General features: G+C 39.9%; 1 protein-coding gene across 1 annotated transcript in view; it reads right to left on the bottom strand.

The window, feature by feature from the left end:
• LOC141901339 (uncharacterized) overlaps nt 1-19,589 on the bottom strand; it is a 99,061-nt gene that overhangs the window by 23,522 nt on the left and 55,950 nt on the right. Inside the window, exon 6 of the mRNA XM_074788524.1 lies at nt 3,171-3,284. Coding sequence (XP_074644625.1) covers nt 3,171-3,284 — 114 coding nt within the window. The remainder of the gene's footprint in view (nt 1-3,170; nt 3,285-19,589) is intronic.

Below are 19,589 nucleotides of genomic sequence, written 5' to 3' on the forward strand. Positions count from 1 at the left end.
TGAAGCGATAGAGCGCGCAAACGTGGACAACCGTGGGTGACAAGCGGAGAGATCAACAGGATAAATCAATCGAATATAAATGCAATGCAAAGGATGGCTTTATGAGGCCTTTTTCAATAAAAATATGTTTGGGGGGTTTGTGATGCGAAAAGATTCATAAATTTTCTTTTGGTTAGGGAAGTTAGGGAAAGTTGCTAGTTGTTGCGGTATATGTAATTGCGTTATAACTACTAACGACTTCTAAAATTTTCGAAAAAAGTAAACTCCATTATGGAATGGTATTCATCGTCGAGTTTCCCTAAGTTATATTCGGTACCGAGTCGTTCATTTTGGGTTGTGTTGATCAACACTCAAGGCCAAATTCGGTTTTCGTATCAAGTTGACTAGTGGTCGGATTCAATAACCGAATGCGCTCAATTTCCGAACTAATTCCGGAATATAGATCCGATTTACTGACATTCGGTTCCACTTAGTTCGACTATTCGACTAACTCAGATAACCGAAGTTGGCCCAAGCTGACGAAGTCGTATATCGTCACATACTTATCGCACTAACCATGATTATTCGCTCCCGGTTTTATATCATAGTATTCCGTTCATTCACTAGAGTTCACTTTAACTTTGAGGTATTTATATAAAGTTGATACAACCCGAGGGTCGTCGCTCGATAACTTTACACTGCGTTATTGCATTCTGACGAAGTCTCGAAAATTCGTCGATGACGGAATCATGATTAGTCGCTTGTACAATGCGAAGCGTCTACTCAATTTTTATTGTAATAAAGAGGATTTTATTTCATTGAAGAGTGACTTCAATCTGTCTTTGATGCTTTGATGGGCGAGCTGCTTCAAACGTTCAGTTGTACAGTTGCTTCTACGAGCGCTGTTGATAGCTGGCGGCTATGTTTCGAGATGGCTTTGCTGAATACCGAAAATCTACGCCAAGAAAACATGATTGGAGAATTTCGTATTATGTGGATATACATAATAGTTTTTTCGGGATCGAGCTTATACAACGAGAAGATAAGACCGGTCAACGGAGATATGGTCATCGCCCTAGGGGTACCGGACGAACCCACTAAAAGTGTAGAAAATAATTTCGGGTCAGGATTTTTCGAAATTTGGATACAATTTATTTTTTTGATAAACCATTCATAAATGATTTATTCGGGTACTTCGATTTTTATAAATGAATCGAAACGTTGTTTATGTTTAGGTTATCGAAAAAAATCATATTTAAGATCTTTTTTCAATAGGAAAGTACCCCGTTTCTCGGTGAAAAGTGTCCTTTTTCTTTCCTTGAAAAACTACCCCTCAAGTAAGCTCGACACCAGGCCGCTGGAATTTATAACCGAACAACTGGTAAAAAACCCATTAATACGCGATACACCCGACGTAAATGCCGTAGAAATCTACTATTTATTATCTTTTCCTCGGCAATAAGACCCAGTTGAGGAGGTAGGAGCGCCTATGCGATGTTTTGTTTTGTTACGCGCAAACCCATGAGCAAGCTTCTTGAATATAGCACCATCATACATTTTATACGAGAGATAAGTTGGGTATACGTGGTGTATCAGTTTTTGTCGACGGCATCATAAAAACAAACTACCTGCGATCCACTATTAAGAGCGGAATTCAATATTTCATTCAGTCCCTTACGATCGTTACCCTTGTGACATTATGGATCGTAATATAGGTTTTTTTTTCGTGCTGAATAAAAGCAAAAAGTTTTCCCTCCGGACATGATGTAAAAAATAACACGTAGGCGGAACGTGGAAATTTTCGACGAATAAAACGAATTCACTTTCCATATCGTTAACATTTTCCTAAAACCGCGTGGGTGACACGATGCAGTCAGTTTATTTCCTACCCTCAAATATTCCCTCTAATTAGACCTAATTTCACTCAATGGTCTATCTAATGAGGGTTTCGCTGATAGTATGAAGGATTTAAAAAAAGAAAGCAAGTGGGCATCCGGTTATACTTCGAATGCCACGGAAACAACAACGCGGTACGGTTTTAGGTGACTAACAGTGGTTGTTTATGACAGTTCAAATGCCTGAGGTTTCATATCTATCATTTCTTTGCATTTATTTCGACAATCTTGAAATTAACACATTTTTACTAAGGAACTTACACAATTGATAAAACAGGACTATAGGGGATTCAAAAAATCCTAAGGAATCAGTCCAGTTGAATCCCCGTAGATGCAGATGTTGACCAGTCATTTTTTAGTTTCGCTGGCTATAAGAATATACGACTCGAATACAAAAATCTCGTTGGGTTTTAAAATGACCTGCTCTTTCCAGGGCGATACAGGATACGCCATTAAACTGTCTGTGTGTGTGCTTGGTCAACAAACCAATCGCAATCATGTTTACGGACGTCTCCTCCAAACCGATGGTCGCCATGGCATATTGTCGATAGGGCCATTTACCATATGTCACTGGTGGAACGCGCATGAGTACGGTAATTTGGTCAGCTTCAGGTTGTGTCGACAAAACGGGCGTGCATTATTGACATTAAGCTTATTGTTTTCGCCCAGAGCAAATAGCCACTTGTCAGTCAAAGAAATACCGAGAGACGCACATTGTGCGGGAATTCGGATTTTTCTTTTTGGATTTCTATTTTACCAAGGAAGTATGATTTTACGAATTGATAAATTACTAATATCTCGTTTTATTGGAAAATTCAAATGCAGTAATTTTATTGTGAAATTGCAGAAAAAAGATACAGCACGAAGAATATAGAATATGTGATGGATGCTAGGTTTCAATATGATATACCCGAAAGAAAAGTATTCCCAGAAGATGACTACAGTCGAAACGTTGAATCATAGCTCTAGGAAACATTTTAGGACTTAATTTTTCGTCATTGTCGTGGGGTTCTCTTTATATCATATTACAACACGGATATAGTGTCTTATCAATCGCGATGAGCCCAAAGAAACTTAAGCGTTTTGAGTATATGAATGGGAAAATCTAGACAGAAACGGGAGTCTTTCGAACAAAAACTTAAACTAACGGAAATGAAATTAATAATCTTGAGTTAACAAAGGGGGCATTACAGCAAAATTATTTGTTAATGAGTACCGAGGAAAAGATTTAATCTTATGTTCTCCGGACAAATCGCATGCACATTGATAAATCATTAAGAAACAATATTGACTTACTTTTGACTCGTAAATAGCCGCTCTGCGTCCTCGCCGTGGCATTGGTGGAGATGGTTCGTCGTCACTTTCATCAGAGGTACTGTGTATGCTACCGATGCTGGCGCGGCGAAATTGCTGAAACGAGCAGAGAACTAATTACCTTTCGTAATATAAACATCATATAACGCTATAAGGGAGGGAGGGAGCGAAGAGTGAGCGAGGGGGAGGAAGAGTTGTAATATCTAGAACCGTGCCTTTGTAGTCGGGATTGCGGGGTTATGCGGAAAATCTGACCGTTATTGTTGAATGATTAACGCATAACAGTATGCTAACAATGTCTTTGATAAAGGTTCGTTGGCGATTACGTGTCGAAGGCAAGTTTGTGTTATTTCTTACAGCCATTATGCATTTCATGACGTTAACACGCATATACGACTGGTCACGGATGTTAGAGAGGAAAATGACCATCAGGGTCCAGTTCCACAGTTCCGAGTTTAGGATTTCACTAAGAGTTAACGCATCTAAAATGGACTAACTTTAACTCAGAGTTAACTCTGACTATCAACTATGGTACTGGGTCCTGTAACTTTATTCTTATGATACAAAGATTATGCGAACCTCAGTTCTTTTATGAAGCTTTGATTTTCAAGCGCACCCACAGAAATAAATGGCTATAATTTGTTGGTAGGCGATGACTATGATACGTAAAAAGCCCCACGAAATCGCGATTTGTATTTTGGTGACTCCAGGCTGGCACCAGGATTCCCGACGATCATCATATCTTCATTAAGCTAGTATACCGGACACACCCATTGTGTCGAGGATCGATTCGTTTAGACCCGTGGTCTCGCGAACGCGCAGAAAGTGGAGATTTTTGCTTCAATCTACATCGATTTATGACCATAAACGTTACTAAACAAGTTGGTTTATACAGGACTCGCGTCTTCTCTATATCTTTTCTTCGTAAATTCCGTCTTGCACATATTCAACCCAATAATATGACAACATGACGTCAACCAAATCGATTTCGGACGAATAAAAAAAATGAAATCTGATATACAATCGTATTTTTGTCGTTCTGACGTAGGTTTCAGATTATAGAACTAGACAGAATCAAAATGAAATATAGCTGCGGGTAACGGGTTTTCTGCATTAACGATCCTCTTGCTTGGAAGCAATAAATTCTTAATGAATGGAATTGCCGAATCGTAGTCCGTAGCCCTGCCCTGTGATTGCAGAACCGAATCAAGTGCTGCCAATTCCGTTTATTCATAACAGCAAGAACATGCAACGATACGCAACAACGGCGGACTATTCAGTGCGGCAAGACAGCTCGACGGTGCTTTTGTAACGTTGATTCGTCATAATACAGTAGGAGCCTCTAGTAAATACAATCTTATTCAAATTATCGTATAAAAACCCGCGAACGCCGGATGCGTTAAACGCGCTGAATAAATTGAATTTGACGTTGACTTGATTCCAGACGTGGCGTCTCAGCTAACAGAATGCAAATGGCGGATGATTCAACACGGCGAAAGTGGCGATGTTTACAGGATTAGTTCGACCGGTACAAATATTCTGATGGATCTAATGCACAGTATTTGTGAATGCATCGGAATACCGATGACACGTTAAATTTCATTGAGAATAGCAATAAAAACAGCAGATTATACACTTTTAGAAAATATAGTGTGGGGAGAAAAAATGATATCAATCAAGGGAATAACAATAGGGTTTTCTGCCGAATAGTCAGGGAACCTTGACGAAAATCGGTATATTTTCGAATCTTGGCAGTAAAATAAAGCTTCCCTTTGACATACGAAGATTCTTTTTATTCATATGTGCTTTGAAGTTTGCCGACTTCAAATAACTCATTCACGTTCGTTCTCTGGCAAGATGACGATACATTCGTTTATCGAGTGACACAAAAGCAGTGATAGCGATAACGTTAATTAGTGAACACGTGAAACCAACGGCGGTGATATATCATAGACAACGTTGATAATCGTATATCACAACTTGGCGTGGTATTTTTTTAAATTTCAAGCAATATACGACGGTGAAATAAGCCAACTTACGAAACTACGAAGGCTGTCGATATCAAATTCTTCGTCCGACTCCTGTTCGTGTAAGAAATAAATGATCGGATAAACATGAATAAATATTTTTTCTTGGAATCTCGTCTGATGAAGCTCGGCCATAATCAAACCACGCCGAGCGAAGTGACCAAGTTTTTTGTTGTTAATGTAGCCTGCCCGCGCGAGTACTTGACATACATAGACAAATACGAAGGTCGACAGGTAGACAGTTAAATGACGACGAGTCGACTCGGACGACGGTCCACTTCGCATTATTAGTCCGATAAAGTGTTAAATAAATCCGCAGCGCGTGATATGGCGTTGTGCGGGTATGTTGATTGAAATCGGAAATTTATGTGGCTAATGCTCGGAGCTCTTGTCTGCCTTTTGAAATGGAAGCTATTTCCTTGCCGTCAGCGAAATTCTTAGCATGCCTTGTCTCTAGTGGAGATTTCATTTAATACGTAAATATTCACCCGACGCGATGGATGATAATAACTCAGTTTGCGCGTGGTGATACATTTAAGCTTCGGTATTAAGATAGTTGAAGACCAGCCAACTACGCCATGACTGGTCACGCCGGACGAAACAGCGTCATAAAAATCGCATGATCTTGACCCACACAAGTTGTTTTAGTAATACTAACAGTAATTTGATTTCTCTAGCCCACTGTGATACAATGTTCAACGGCGCTTTCCATTGAATTGGTATTATCACCCTAGCCTTTATTCTAACCCTTTTTTCAGTCATCTCTCACTGGGGAAAAGTAAAACCCGAGCTAGGCGCTCAGGAGTCATCTATCAGACAAGGTACCCATTTGCTCCTGGGTGAGGGGAGACAATGAGAATAAGTGTCTTGCCCGGGATTCAGCGGTAATGTACGAGGGTTCGAACTCACAACCAGGCTTCTCAGAGTCGAACGCTCTAACCACTCGCCCATACCCTCGCCCAAGTCTAATTCGTAATGCTGAAGGGGCGGGAGATTGATTACGGTGACATGATCTGATACAGGAGTCTGTATCACTGTTTATGCATTTCTCCGGATAAATTATAGGCCTGCGGCTGGATTGGTCAAAGTATTGTGATTAAGAAAAACAAATTACAAGCTTAACGGAAGATGTAATGTAGTTTTGCGAATGGAATGGTGGACCTTTCTCCCACCGGGGCTCGAGGAACGTTTTTCGGTGGCAACAACACCGGATAACGGATGTCTTCGCATCGATGAGATAGCGACACCGCAACAATCCACTAACACATCATTATATTAGCATCACCCGTACAACAAAAATTACAAAGACGCATTAATAACCGGTTATAAATCATCATTGTTGGGCGCTCGAGCAAATCTGGTGAAGAAGGGCACGTGATATATTATAATCATAGCTGACAGTATAGTGTCAATAAAACAGCGTATCTGCAGCAATGAACGAACAAAGCCCGCCATTTCCTAAGCATTGGACCCATATTCGAAATAAAACCTCGGGCTCGGAAAAGTACGATTTAACAGACGATAAAAGAAATGAATAATGTCTTACAGAGACAGTAGATCTCTAACCAACCGACTAAGATTTCCTGACCGCACGAAAGTAGAACGACAACCTTCTTATTACTGCATTTATTGGTTTTACATCGGTTTTGATAACTTTTGCAAAATAAATAATTCGATATACAATGAATTAACATTGAATGTAAATAATGAATAATATACATTGTTTTGCACTCTTGCGCCGAGATATCATAATTTGACATAGAAGCTCAGTTTCACAAAATGGTTTAAATTCCAAGAACAAAACTTAAATTTGATGGTATCAGCTAGAAAAACGAAATTGATCGGTTACCGCATGAAATAGATTTTTCAATATTTACTTCGGACATTTATCCGTGGTCAGATCGGAAAGTGATTCAATATTATGCAGGCAATCAAATCCTGTACCGTAAAATAAAAATATCGAGTCGTTCGATACACCGTCGCCGACATCACCCGGTCGGCTACTGCTATAGCGAGTATGCCATCTATGACTCAAGCGCGTAGTCCGCAGATAGATTCGTGCAGTATTTTCCATATTACTGGCAGATTAAGTTCAACTCTCTCTCTCTCTCTGTCGCTGTATTACCATCGTTAACTGGATTCGTGAGTTAATCAATCGAGTCCTCACTTATTGAATTCGAAATTGAAATGAATATTGGCGACTCGGAGATTACTGCACATTGCCAAAACTATAAACTCTTAATCAGATAAAAACCAACGATCTACAAATCAAAAGAATTCAAAAACAAGAAATTTATTTATTCGAACAATCTAGAATATATAAAATACACGACGTTTCGATCTCACGACACACTTCACACGACAACAGTTGCCAAAACTAAACCTAACTCTTAAAATCAAATGTTTGTAAAATATCCGTGAGAACAGTATAAACAATCTATCTAAATCATCATAACGATTGTCAGAGATGACGTCACGATTCGATTGCGCAATACCAACGAATACGAGTCCCTAGCGGGGTTCACTTCGAACTAATTTATCCGGCATTCTAAAGTCGATATGGGCCAGAATCAATTTTCTATACATTTTCGAAAGATGTTAGAAGACATGCATTTATTATCAAAACAGCATTTTTTGGATTCGATGGCATTTGCCTTATAAGAAATATGATTACTTGCCTCAAACCTCGTGCCATCATGATTCATTGTCTGATCCATGACCCTAATTAGAGTCGATGAAGTTGATTATGAAAGAAATACATGCGGGTTATCAATTTCTTACTCAAATCGAACCTAAAATGTGTCTTGAGTTGTTTATACTGTAAAATATCCATCTTTAGATTGAAAAAGGTTGTTTTGCTTGGCAGGTCAATACTCCGAGTAAGAAGATGGCGTATTGGGAATACAATTTGACGGACGCCAATTCACACAGCCTGCACAGGAAATAAGTTTCTTTATCGGGCATGATATATGTAATTGGAAAACGAAAGGTAATTCTACTTATGTTGTCGATATAATCAGGCTCTTAAGACTTTGTCCCCGGATAAAAAGGGATTCACTCGGTGGCATCAATTCACCGATCAATTCTCGCCTATTAACACGCACGCTATAGATCGGGTGTTCAGTTTTGATCGGCTAGAAACATGGCCGCGGCAAATTTCGGAATTACGCACGAAAATCCCTGGGCTTTCTGATAATTAGCGAGGAACCGACTGCGATCAAAACCAGCGGCGGCGCGCGACGCGAATATCGGTGACATCGATTTTGATATATCGTACATAATACGGCGGGAACGTTGCCCTGAGAACGCGCTGGGGAAGTCGGGATTAGTAAGCTCAACCACTCGACGAATAATTAATGACGACCGCCAATTCTCTATCTCGACGTCAAACTCGGTCTTTCCCAGAGAGATGCGCATCATATTCTCGTAGTTTCGGACGCGATTCATATACGGCCGCGAGCGGTTAGGTATATAAGATCTTAGATAATAGCAGCCGATCTCTGCAGCAGTCCAATTATCGAAATCCTCAACGAACGCGTACGTCGAATACGTTCAAATATGAGAGTTCATATGAGTTAGATGTACAATGGAGATTGGTAATATACATATAACATATATACTTATATGTTGATGCCCCGATCAAGGCAAAGTTACCAAACAAGCAAACTCGTATTCAGATTCTTTGTCAGCGTTACAAAGCAATGGCGGAATATGACAATGGCCACTCGCCTTATATTTTCTAATCAAATCTTGTCGCTGGTAATAATGCTCGGAGCTCGGAGCTAGGACCCGTGCGAACAAAACAACTGGCGAACTTTACTTTCGACTCGTCAACCAACTCGGGTATAGTATCGTAATCGTAACGAAAGTAAGTATTTATACAAGGCAGCAGCAGCAGCAGCCACGATACAGCCTTGGACGACGCAGTGTCACGCTCATAGTTTATTGGCAAATCTGACCACGTGTAGACAGGAAGCCAAACCAGGCCCTAATCATGCTCGAGCACGTAATTCGTGAAAAGGAACAAAGATGTAAGATCGTTGGTAATGCAAATACGTTTTCGACTGTAGACTTATGCCGTTCTTTTTTATGTAGCGACTAAATCAGTTCGTTTCGCACCGTGCAGCACAGGAAAATCAGTTTTCTAGTTACTTCAACAGCAAGTCGCCAAAGCATTAATTCCATCATCAAGGCAACATTGTCTACTACTTCTGTATGTCAAGTACTTTTTTCCACCTAGTGTCCAACCCGAAACATAGGTCGGATGATCAAACGCCATTCTTTGCCTGATATGCCGATAGCACTTCACCAAAGTAAAGCATAATGCCATTACGCTTACAGATTCTGCATTTTTCTTTACCACCCGAGAAGACTCTAGAATATCTTGCCAGAGCAGAATACTCGAAATCGCTCTTTCGCATACAAATACTCAGGAGTCCATCCATTGAGTGTAAAATTGGAAAGTCCCCGTATAGCCTGTAAGCGGTGAGAGTCACAAAATGGAATTTGAACCTTTTTTCTATTGAACACAATGCACGTCGTTTGTGCGATCGAGATGTCGGGATCACTTCGTCTCCTTCTCGGTTTTCACTAATTCGCATTATGGCTACCGATTCCCTGAACTAACTTTCATATCGATGAAAGCCTTATCTCGGAAGAGGAACGAACAAGACGAGACGAGTATTGCTAAATAACAACGGATTAGTATAGGCATTCATATTGCAATGGTTCTGTTATAGCTATTGGGAGCAGAGATACAACAGGTGATCGTGTGAGGCGAGTCACGTCGGCAAACTGGAAACCTATGTCAAATAAAACCGACAGTCGCGGAAGCGTTGCGGAGAAAACCGATGACGTTCTCAAATTCGAACACGGACATTTTGCAACAGCGCATGCGGCGAACTTCTCGAAAACATATCAATTTTTAAAGGCGAACCAGAGCGAGGAGTGCCGTCAATAGAAATCATCCATACAATAAGATTTGTTGAATTCTGCTGTTGGCCGAATGGTTGAGAAGGACAAATAGATACGAAGCAATAGGTAAAGTTATTTCTGGGTTTGTTAATCGGTTGCAGAATTCTAACATGCTAAAGATTGTAATTTACCACTCAGTCAACGAATAAATTATATCCAAGTTAGTAAAGGGATATGATAATGTAATATCTGACATTTTTGTTTTTAAAAGTTGATCTCCCCGTTTTCATTCATAATCCTTGATATCGAATTAGAACGTGAGCTCAGGAAGCTCGTTCTTCGTTTGAGCGTTCGGTATAGAGAACGCCGTCGTATCGCACACTGGAGCGGAAATTTATTATTTCAATCGTTTTTCGAGGATAGACCTGTGCACACACCGCCTCATAGCTGCGACACGTCGACATATCAACCGATAATGCTTGGCTCTATAGATAGCCCGTGGCGGGCGAAGAGACGAAATAATGTGCACCGCCGACGCAAAGATAGACGATGAAGATTTTATGAGACCATATTCCTGATTTGCATACGGAGTATCCCCCACAAGGAGTTAACATAAGTGGTCGCTTTATGACCCACAAGTGCAGCCGAGCTCGTACGAGTATACCCATTGTCCAGCAGCTCCGTATCTTACGAGACATTTTGCACTGCACCCATGGTAAATCATCGAGCCATCGCTGGAATTCTTATAGGGCAATCAGTCCGGTTGAATACTCGACAATCTCTTCCATTGCGCAACAAGCCAGGCAATCGTGTTTTTCATCAATGCTCCGGAGAAGGTTCCGGGATTTAGAGGATATGCAAGAGAGGGAGAGAGAGGGAGGGCAGCATTCAGATACAAATTAGGATTTGTTTCAACTCATCCGAAATGCAAAGATTCGTTCGACGAATAAGTCATCCAAATTACAACTAATTTCCATCTAAACCGGAGCTTATAGAGTAAAACTGAAAACCACCGTGTAGACAGACGCTTAAAGAAACGCATCGCTTAAAATATCGTTCGTTGCTTATTCCATTTAATCTAGCGACGCAACCATAGAAAATAGCGATCCGTTAGGAAAATCAATCTTAACCAATGATGTTGAGAGTCTTTATCCCATCGCAATGTGATGCATTGCTAAGAGTTCACGGTAAACCTCGTTAACACAGTTGCGTTACACTGCAACACCTGATGCTACGAAAAAAGGGTAAAACATGAAAAGCAATTCAACATGTGATGTAATCCTTGAAATATCTAAAAAAAAAAACTGGCGACAGAATTAATTATACAGCTTGCAGCGAGTCACAACGAATGCCGACGGCAATTTCAAGTTCAATGTTCGTCTTTTTTGACAGCCTGTAAAAACCGTTACAATAATGTTTCTATATTGATAACTGCTATGCGTTATTCAAGGGGTATTGTGCGAGTCGATGCGCACTACGTCATCATTATTGGCGTTTCAAAATAAAAATAGAAAACAGCGCCGAAACTCGGAATGACAATACACGCGCTGCAGTTAAGGGGCCATTGGGTAAAAACTAGGCAAGATATCTTAAAATTTTAAAGTTCACTTGAAAGGGGGCGTTTATCTGCACAGTTCTTGAAATGTTTGGATTTTCTAGGTAAATTATTTCTGAAAATAACCAACTTCAAAGTTCATTACCCTGGATTTGTATACGCGCGACAAAGACTGACCACCAATTTTTATATCGCTCTCATGTTGCAATGTTGCAAATCTGAGAAATGCTTTTTGCATGAATGAAAACTAGAGATTCACACGGTTTGAATGCTGCTAAACTGTCAAAATCCATCTAGGGACAGATGAAATATGATTTAAAAAAATGTCCCAACAATGCGGGACAAAAGTACCCTAACAAAATGGCGGCTAGCAACTTAAAATGGTTTATTACACAGATTATGAATTCTGCCGTTCATTTTCTAATTAGATATATTTCATAACTCCTATTTTCTATTTAACAAAATTTTCATGTCTTTTGAATCAGTGAAATTTTGGTGGATGTGCCGTTATACGTCATCAATATTTGGGCTAAACAGGTTAGACTGGTTGCCGGTCAATTCAATTCAATTAATGTCGGTATATTCAAATTCCAAATAACTTGATTGCTTCTTGACATTATTCCATATCATTCATTTTCGGTGATAATATTAGACAACACATATTCGTGTTTTTCTTCAAAGCGTCAACAATACTTCCAAGTTGGTTTTGTTGTTCTATATTTGTATAATGCATTTTGTCGACATGTTTCCGCAGACTTCCTACTCATTTCGTGACACGGCGGAGCAGAATCCTCTAGCTAATGCGGTTATCTCCGACACTTCGAGCATTCCGTCGCCTCGGATATAGATGCGATGGCCAGAGAGGCGAGAGAGAAAACAGCCGACAGCTCCAATACGTCATTTCCGGTTGACTGAACGGCGTTAGTTAGTTTAAGGAAGACGTTGCCGAGAATCTATCAGGTATCCGATAGGTCAGAACGATATCAAGAATTGACAATACTTCAGAAGTGGTTATCGATAATTGTCACCTCGCAAACAGATTCTCTATCGATTAACCATTAAGTACGGCGGGCATCGGCGCAAAGACCATCCAATTAAATCGGATCCGTAAATAGAATGTATGTAGGCCTATGTTGTATACCTATCATCACTATTGATGACGAGGGCTACATGTGTGGTCAGATTTCCAAGTAGCACGATTTTCGGTAATAAATCCCAACGACTGAAATGGATGAGGTGCGGAAGAATTGAAAGTATGATCACCAACCACATAACGCGCGTGGAATGGTATTGTATGGTAGTATGGTATTATCAGCGGAAACCAAAACTAACGAAAAAGCAATTCAATATAATTATAACGGGTACAAAGCAAAGCTTGCCATTTGTCATAATTAAAAGGTTTTATACGGGCGATGATATCTATCGTAAAGCTGACAGGAAAGGTGCTTTAGTCAGTGATTATTCGGGTAAAATTCATCGTGATCGATTGCGCTGCTAGAAGATCAGCCACTATATAACTCAGTGCGCCCGACCGGGTGTTGTGGGAGTGTTGAGTGGAATTCAATCTTTAATGTTTCCATTTCGCGCTTTATTTTTCGCTGAAATTCGATTGCGGTTGTACGTCGACCGAGACGTTCACAAAACACGACGCGAAGTTGCGCCATGCAGATTGAAGATACCGGATGGCAATGTTTATCTACCATCGAAGTGACTCTGTGTTTTATTGCATGATGCAAACGTGATTCGGGTTCTTTTCGAAAATATTTTCCTCGAAAACTATAATAGCGCTCACGGTTCGAATGGATAAGATCTCGAGTTTTATTTTCGACTTATGACGAACTTTTCACTTTAATGCGACGAATGAACAAATGCTGACAGAGAACTTTATCGACTGCCATCATACGCGGAAGGTTATTATGAAAAAGCAAACGATGTATTGGGCCCGTATTGGGAACGACGGTTATCAAAATACATTTTTCTTGTTGATTCAATTTGCAAAGTCAACGTGCATGCCGATATTTCACATCAATTATGAATATCCCTAGCATGCTTTTGACGTACGGGAACGTTGGGATCAATATCGTCGCATGTAAACCTTTTCAGCATCTAATTCTATATTCCGACTAAATCCGGATTCTCAAATTTGCGAGGAATCTTCTGTTGTCGTCGTGCATCTGAAGCATTTCGCTCATTCATCGCATAACGATTGATAAAACATTATAGAGAAACAGGGAGAGAGGGAGGGAGTTGATGGTAAGGGAGGGAGGGAGTTGAGGTTAAGATAGTGGTAAGAGGAGAGATCTTGCCTCCGCGGCTTGGTGGATAAAGACTTTGGCTCAAAATTGAGATGTCGTGAGTGTAAATCCTAGTGAACACATGTTATTCAGGCAGGACATATATAAAGTGTTTCTTGACTCATTGATCTAATAGCGAAACAGTCGTACAGTAGTATAAATCATCAGCACGTTGATGTTGTCTTCATTCGACTTAGGTCTTGATTAAAGGAGACTCTTTGGTAATCCTTCTTAGTGGTACACACTGGAATAACTAATTTTGTTGTCCGCGATTGTTGTGGTCATGTTAAGACCTAAATGAGGTTCGTACCCCAAAAAGAAAGTAAAATATCCCAGAAAAACACGTCTCATACATTGAATCAGTGGACTACAGTTATGCAGAAGATGTAGAAGAACTAAAAGAAGGGTTGAGTCAGAAAATAATATTTAGAGTCGAGTCCATGCATGAGTGCTAACGTGGTCGCAAACTCTCCGGGAAACGTGGCCTTTCTAGAATTAATCTGTTTACCTTGCTACGCGTACTAGTGGTCGGATGGTTTGACATTACGATCAGTTCGTGTGGTGTACTCATCAGATTTATCAACGGTCGCCGTGTCTCTAATGCTGTTAGCAGTGTATCCGTTTGAAATACTAACGGCGTGTATTATTTTGCTTGACCGCACTGCGGCTGACCGCTGCCCCGATATGATAATGTGCTCGTCGGCTGTTTCCTATTCAGTTTATACTCACGGGCCTCGTCGGAGCAAGATAAGGAATTCATATCATAACGCAAATGAAAGCCGCAACCAAGGAACCTACCAGTTTATAGAAACATTCGACTAAAGTAGACTTCTTTTCTTCGTGACAAAACAAAATCAAACATCGGTTTTGTAAACATCCGACAACTCTCTCACTCGTTCTTTCTTTTCCTTTCGATTAGACGGCTGGAGATTGCGTCTAAAAGGCCGTGTTACTGCAATAACCATCCCGCCGTATTCGTCACGACGCTCAATTGACAACCTTCTTTTGAACCCTATCAGCGAGACTTGATCGGATTGTTCATCATAGGGCTAATTACGTACGTCGTCGATTTTGAAATTGAAGACGCACAGTTAAAAACATGATTGATCGGATCGGGCAAACGAATCACTGTTGTCTTGGGGTGCGAATATTGCCGTTCATTTTATACTCTATATCCGATGTATATATTAACCGATGCACGACGGAATATCTCATTAGAATCCAATTATAATGGTAGCCATGAAAATGCTAATTACCCCTAAAAGCTGAGGGTATTAAAAACCAATCCTTCATTCGATAGCCTGAATCTATACTATAAAGACACAAAAAACACCACATCTACAGCTTTACCCTGGAACGTAATTCTACACTATTGATAAGACACCATATCCGTTTTGAGACGATGGTAAAATGAGAATCCCACAATAATGACGAGAAAATAATATAGAAGTCCGAAAATGTTTCCTTGAGCTGGTAGTTTATTCATTATTCCTGACTGGTCTAGTCTACAATCGAAACGTTGAATAAAGTACCAGCTCAAGGAAACATTTTCGGACTTTATTCTTTTCTCGTCTTTATAGTGGAATTCTCGTTATATTACATAATTCTACAGCTTTCGATCTGCGTTATCCATCATGTATTCAGATATAAGCAAATATTCGCTGAATAGAATAACGTTTTATGGTCCCTGATAAATATTTGATAACGTAAATCTATCGTTAAACGTAATGATGAAAGAATTCGGAATTGTCCTACTTAATCAAAGAAAAAGATACGGGATAAATTCGAGAATGGATAGTAAAGCGCGCGTATTCCGAAGAAGCGGCGCAATATAGGAGTCGTAATAGGAGACGGCAATGAAACTAGAGGAGGGGCATTTGTGGTAATATGAAGATTTCTAACGTTGTTACTACGACGTGAGTAGATTGAATTCATCGTTGTAAACAGCATTATGACAACTTCATACGAGAGAAATAATTAGACATTTAGAATGAACCAGTTGAATGCAATTGCCTTTGCAATTTAATTGCTCAGCTATTAGCTAATCCACCACAGCTACTGTGTCGTTAAGTTCGCTACAAATAGACATAATATAGATGCATGAAATGCAACAACTGATGAATATATATATGAATATATATGCAAAATGATGCGAGGGATGCACCCTCCGATTGAAATGAATCGGAACCGAAATTTCCAATTACGTTCTTCGATTTAAACAAAACATTACGTAGAATTCAACCACCGATCACTGTACTTCGATTTCCGATTTCGATTTCAAACCCTCTGTTTCGCTCCCGGTTGGTCTGGTAGGTTCGTAAGCGACACCAATTCAAAACCAAAACCAAACGAAATTTACCAATCAAATAAATAACAGGATCAATGTTTCAAGATCATAACAGAAGTTTGCTGATATAGTCATTGTTTAATATCGTCAAGTTTGAGCCGGTATCGCGTATGAAGCGGTTAATCTCCATTTACGAACCGTGCCCTAAAATCTAATGATGCCCTCTCTCGAATTGAAATCATTGAAATGAATACGGTATATCGTTAAGTAATCATCACGAATACAACGCTAATGAACTAGCATTCTCCCCGCTGGATTCATTCCCATGGAAAAGGAAACGCGAGAGAGAGAGTTCGATTTCACGCGAAATTGTCGACACTACAGATCTGAGGTTAAAATGAAATTAATTAAAAGTGAATTTAATCACGAATATGAACGCAGTCACTGGCGGCGAGAGACGCCATACTGTAAGAAAGTCACTAATAGGCGTTAATGAGAAAGGGAAATCGTGCAACGTCGACGTTAATATCAAAGCTCGTATTTCTCATCTACGCGCAGTAATAAAAATACGTACAACAAAGACAGGCGGTTATGAATATAGCGGGCCTTGTATGAGTTGCGAGCCGTCGTCGGCGGCTTTAAGCTGCGAGACGAATGATTCATCTGATATTTTTAGCAGTTAGTAGTGGATTAAAAGGTTTTTTTAATGACATAAATCTCCAGTGAAGAACGTTAATTGAAATGCTGCGATGGCAGTGGTAACTGCCGTGACAGGTGATGAATCGGTATACAGTTATAGATTAGGATGATTTTTCCATGGCCGACTTAGCCGACAAGGCTGGCAAGTTAGGAACTGGCAGACAAGACAAAATTTAGATTCTTAATAAATTTTGACGTTACGATATTATAAGCAACTTTTTTTTAATACTTTCAATAAATATCAAGTCACGGCTTGTATCCTTCTGAGCGAAGTTAGTCGTCTCAAATAAATCGTCAACTGTTGTCTTATTAGACAGCTATGAATCAATTCTATTCTAATAGAAGTCTAGTCTGAAACAAAAAGTTACCCCGGCGAAATACATTTGTTTAAGCCACAATGGTATGAATTCGGCCTAAACGCATGGGACAGCCAATCTTTTCCGATTCCAATTATGTACTTATGTACCATAAAACAACGACTTAGTGATCAATACTTATAAAAGTGGTGGAGAGCGGCCATGATAGATTGCTGCATTCAAGGACAATAAACTAGATGATTTCAAAATCTATGGTTTGCCTGATCGTGTTATTGATAATATATTATGTAAATTTTGTACCACTAACCATAGAGAGATTATGTTGCGATTGTTTTGAAAATATCCCACCCAACTGCATTGCTGTTATAGATATCATATTCATAATTAAATCCAAGTGCTCACATATCCAACCGGTTCAAATCAAATAGTCGCATTTAAAAAAGTAGGCGCTCTCTCGGGTCATCTTTGAAGATAATTCAAAGGCTAAGTTACTACTTCTCACTATTTACATTTGAATAAAATATTGTTATACCACCCATGAATGTCAGCATTGTAACCTTGAATTTGTCAATAAAAGTTGATGTAAGCATGTAATTATAAGAAGTCGCTTCTACGTTTTGCCCTTTGAATATACGTACGCTTCCGTCGTTTGGAATTATTTGCTTTTTGCCATATTACATGAAACCAATTACTGGCATATTTCCCATCGTAAGATGGAAGCGCGCAAACTAGAAACATCGACACGACGCGGATTGTTTAAAAGCAGTTTCTTCGAGAGAAGATAACAGAAGTAAAAGATACGGTGGAAGAATCAGTGTATTTTTGATGATCAACGTAGAAAATGGAAAATGCGCATCTCTCTCTCTCTCTCGGATCCGGAATGTGTCGTCTTGTCTCACGAACCTCCAACGTGCAGGCGATTTTAAAAGACAGCAATCGTGATTTAAATTAGACCACGGTTATGACGTCACGAAAACACATAACCAAAACGCCGTTTTCCTCGAAAAAAATTAACAAATCGCGATCGAGCCCTTCAGTTGCCGAAGCTGTATTCATATCATAGGCGACGCGAGACCCGAGCCCTCGACCTTGCAGACGGCTTTTCACGAGGTAATTGCATAAATGGGCGCCTTGAGTACATTCGGATGTAAAGAGATTCTGTTGACGCTAATGTTAAGCGGAAGTGGTGTTCATCAGTCGATACTGCCAAAGGTAATATACATCAAAAGTGAGACCCATTAATGTATGAAATCGACGACGGAACGCAAGGAATCAGGCGCGACGTCTTCGACATTCGATCATTGGCTCCACTTTCGTTGTTCGCAGGGAGAAAAAAGCCTTTCCACCTGCATTTTCGCACCGAGACTCGCGACGCCGCCATCACGATATCTGGTTGATTTGACTTACACTTTAAGGGGATATGTCTAGTTCGAAGACTGTTTTCAGAAATTTTATGTGTTCATATTTCGAACCATAGATAATCATAACATGAGCAATATGAGGTTTTTCGAAGATTTTCGAGAATAGACGACGAATATAATAGAACAATCAGACTATTGATACCTTGTTTCTCATTCCTGCTGAGCTTAAAAGTTGACCCAGCCGGCCGACCTATCTTCCCTGTACATTACTTTAAAAAAAAATCCTGATCAAGCTAACAATAACAGACCCGGCACCTATAGGAATGAACTCATTACAAATGCGATTTACAAATAGACCAGGCCGATAAGGAGAAGGTATAATTTATAGCCTTACTGTAATTTTTTCTTCTTAGATATCATGTTTCAAATTGGATTAAAGCAAATGTCCCTTTTGTCAATAATACGTGACGAAATACATATATCGAATATAGGATCGTGCGATGCTGGCCGCTATTAAGCCGTACATGGAAATAGACGTCCTCCTTGTTCGCTTAATGCGAGGATGTTCGGCAGTGTTGGGAGAGCTAAAGAAAAGCATACGTGTTTTTGCGCGAATATGGATGTTGTGCACCAAAGAATCCACCTGCTCCGTCGAAAGAAAAACATCCTCTGAAGCTGATGTAACGTAATGATGGTGACGTTGTGACACGATATTCTGACTGAATGTTCGACGCTTCGTCGATATAGAGTGTCGACTCGGCGTATATTTAAGCGTCAATTTCATCATCGCCGCTTTGCAAATAACGACGCGTTATTAGAAGAACATAACTCACTAATACACCGAGGGCTGCAGGATCGAGCGCGCGCGATATGAAGAAAAAAATATACTTACTGATCAATTCATCAATTTCAAATATTCAGCGGAAGTGATAAATATGGCGAGAACA

This window comes from Tubulanus polymorphus, chromosome 3 (assembly GCF_964204645.1).
Source record: "Tubulanus polymorphus chromosome 3, tnTubPoly1.2, whole genome shotgun sequence".
Taxonomy (NCBI): Eukaryota; Metazoa; Nemertea; class Palaeonemertea; order Tubulaniformes; family Tubulanidae; genus Tubulanus; species Tubulanus polymorphus.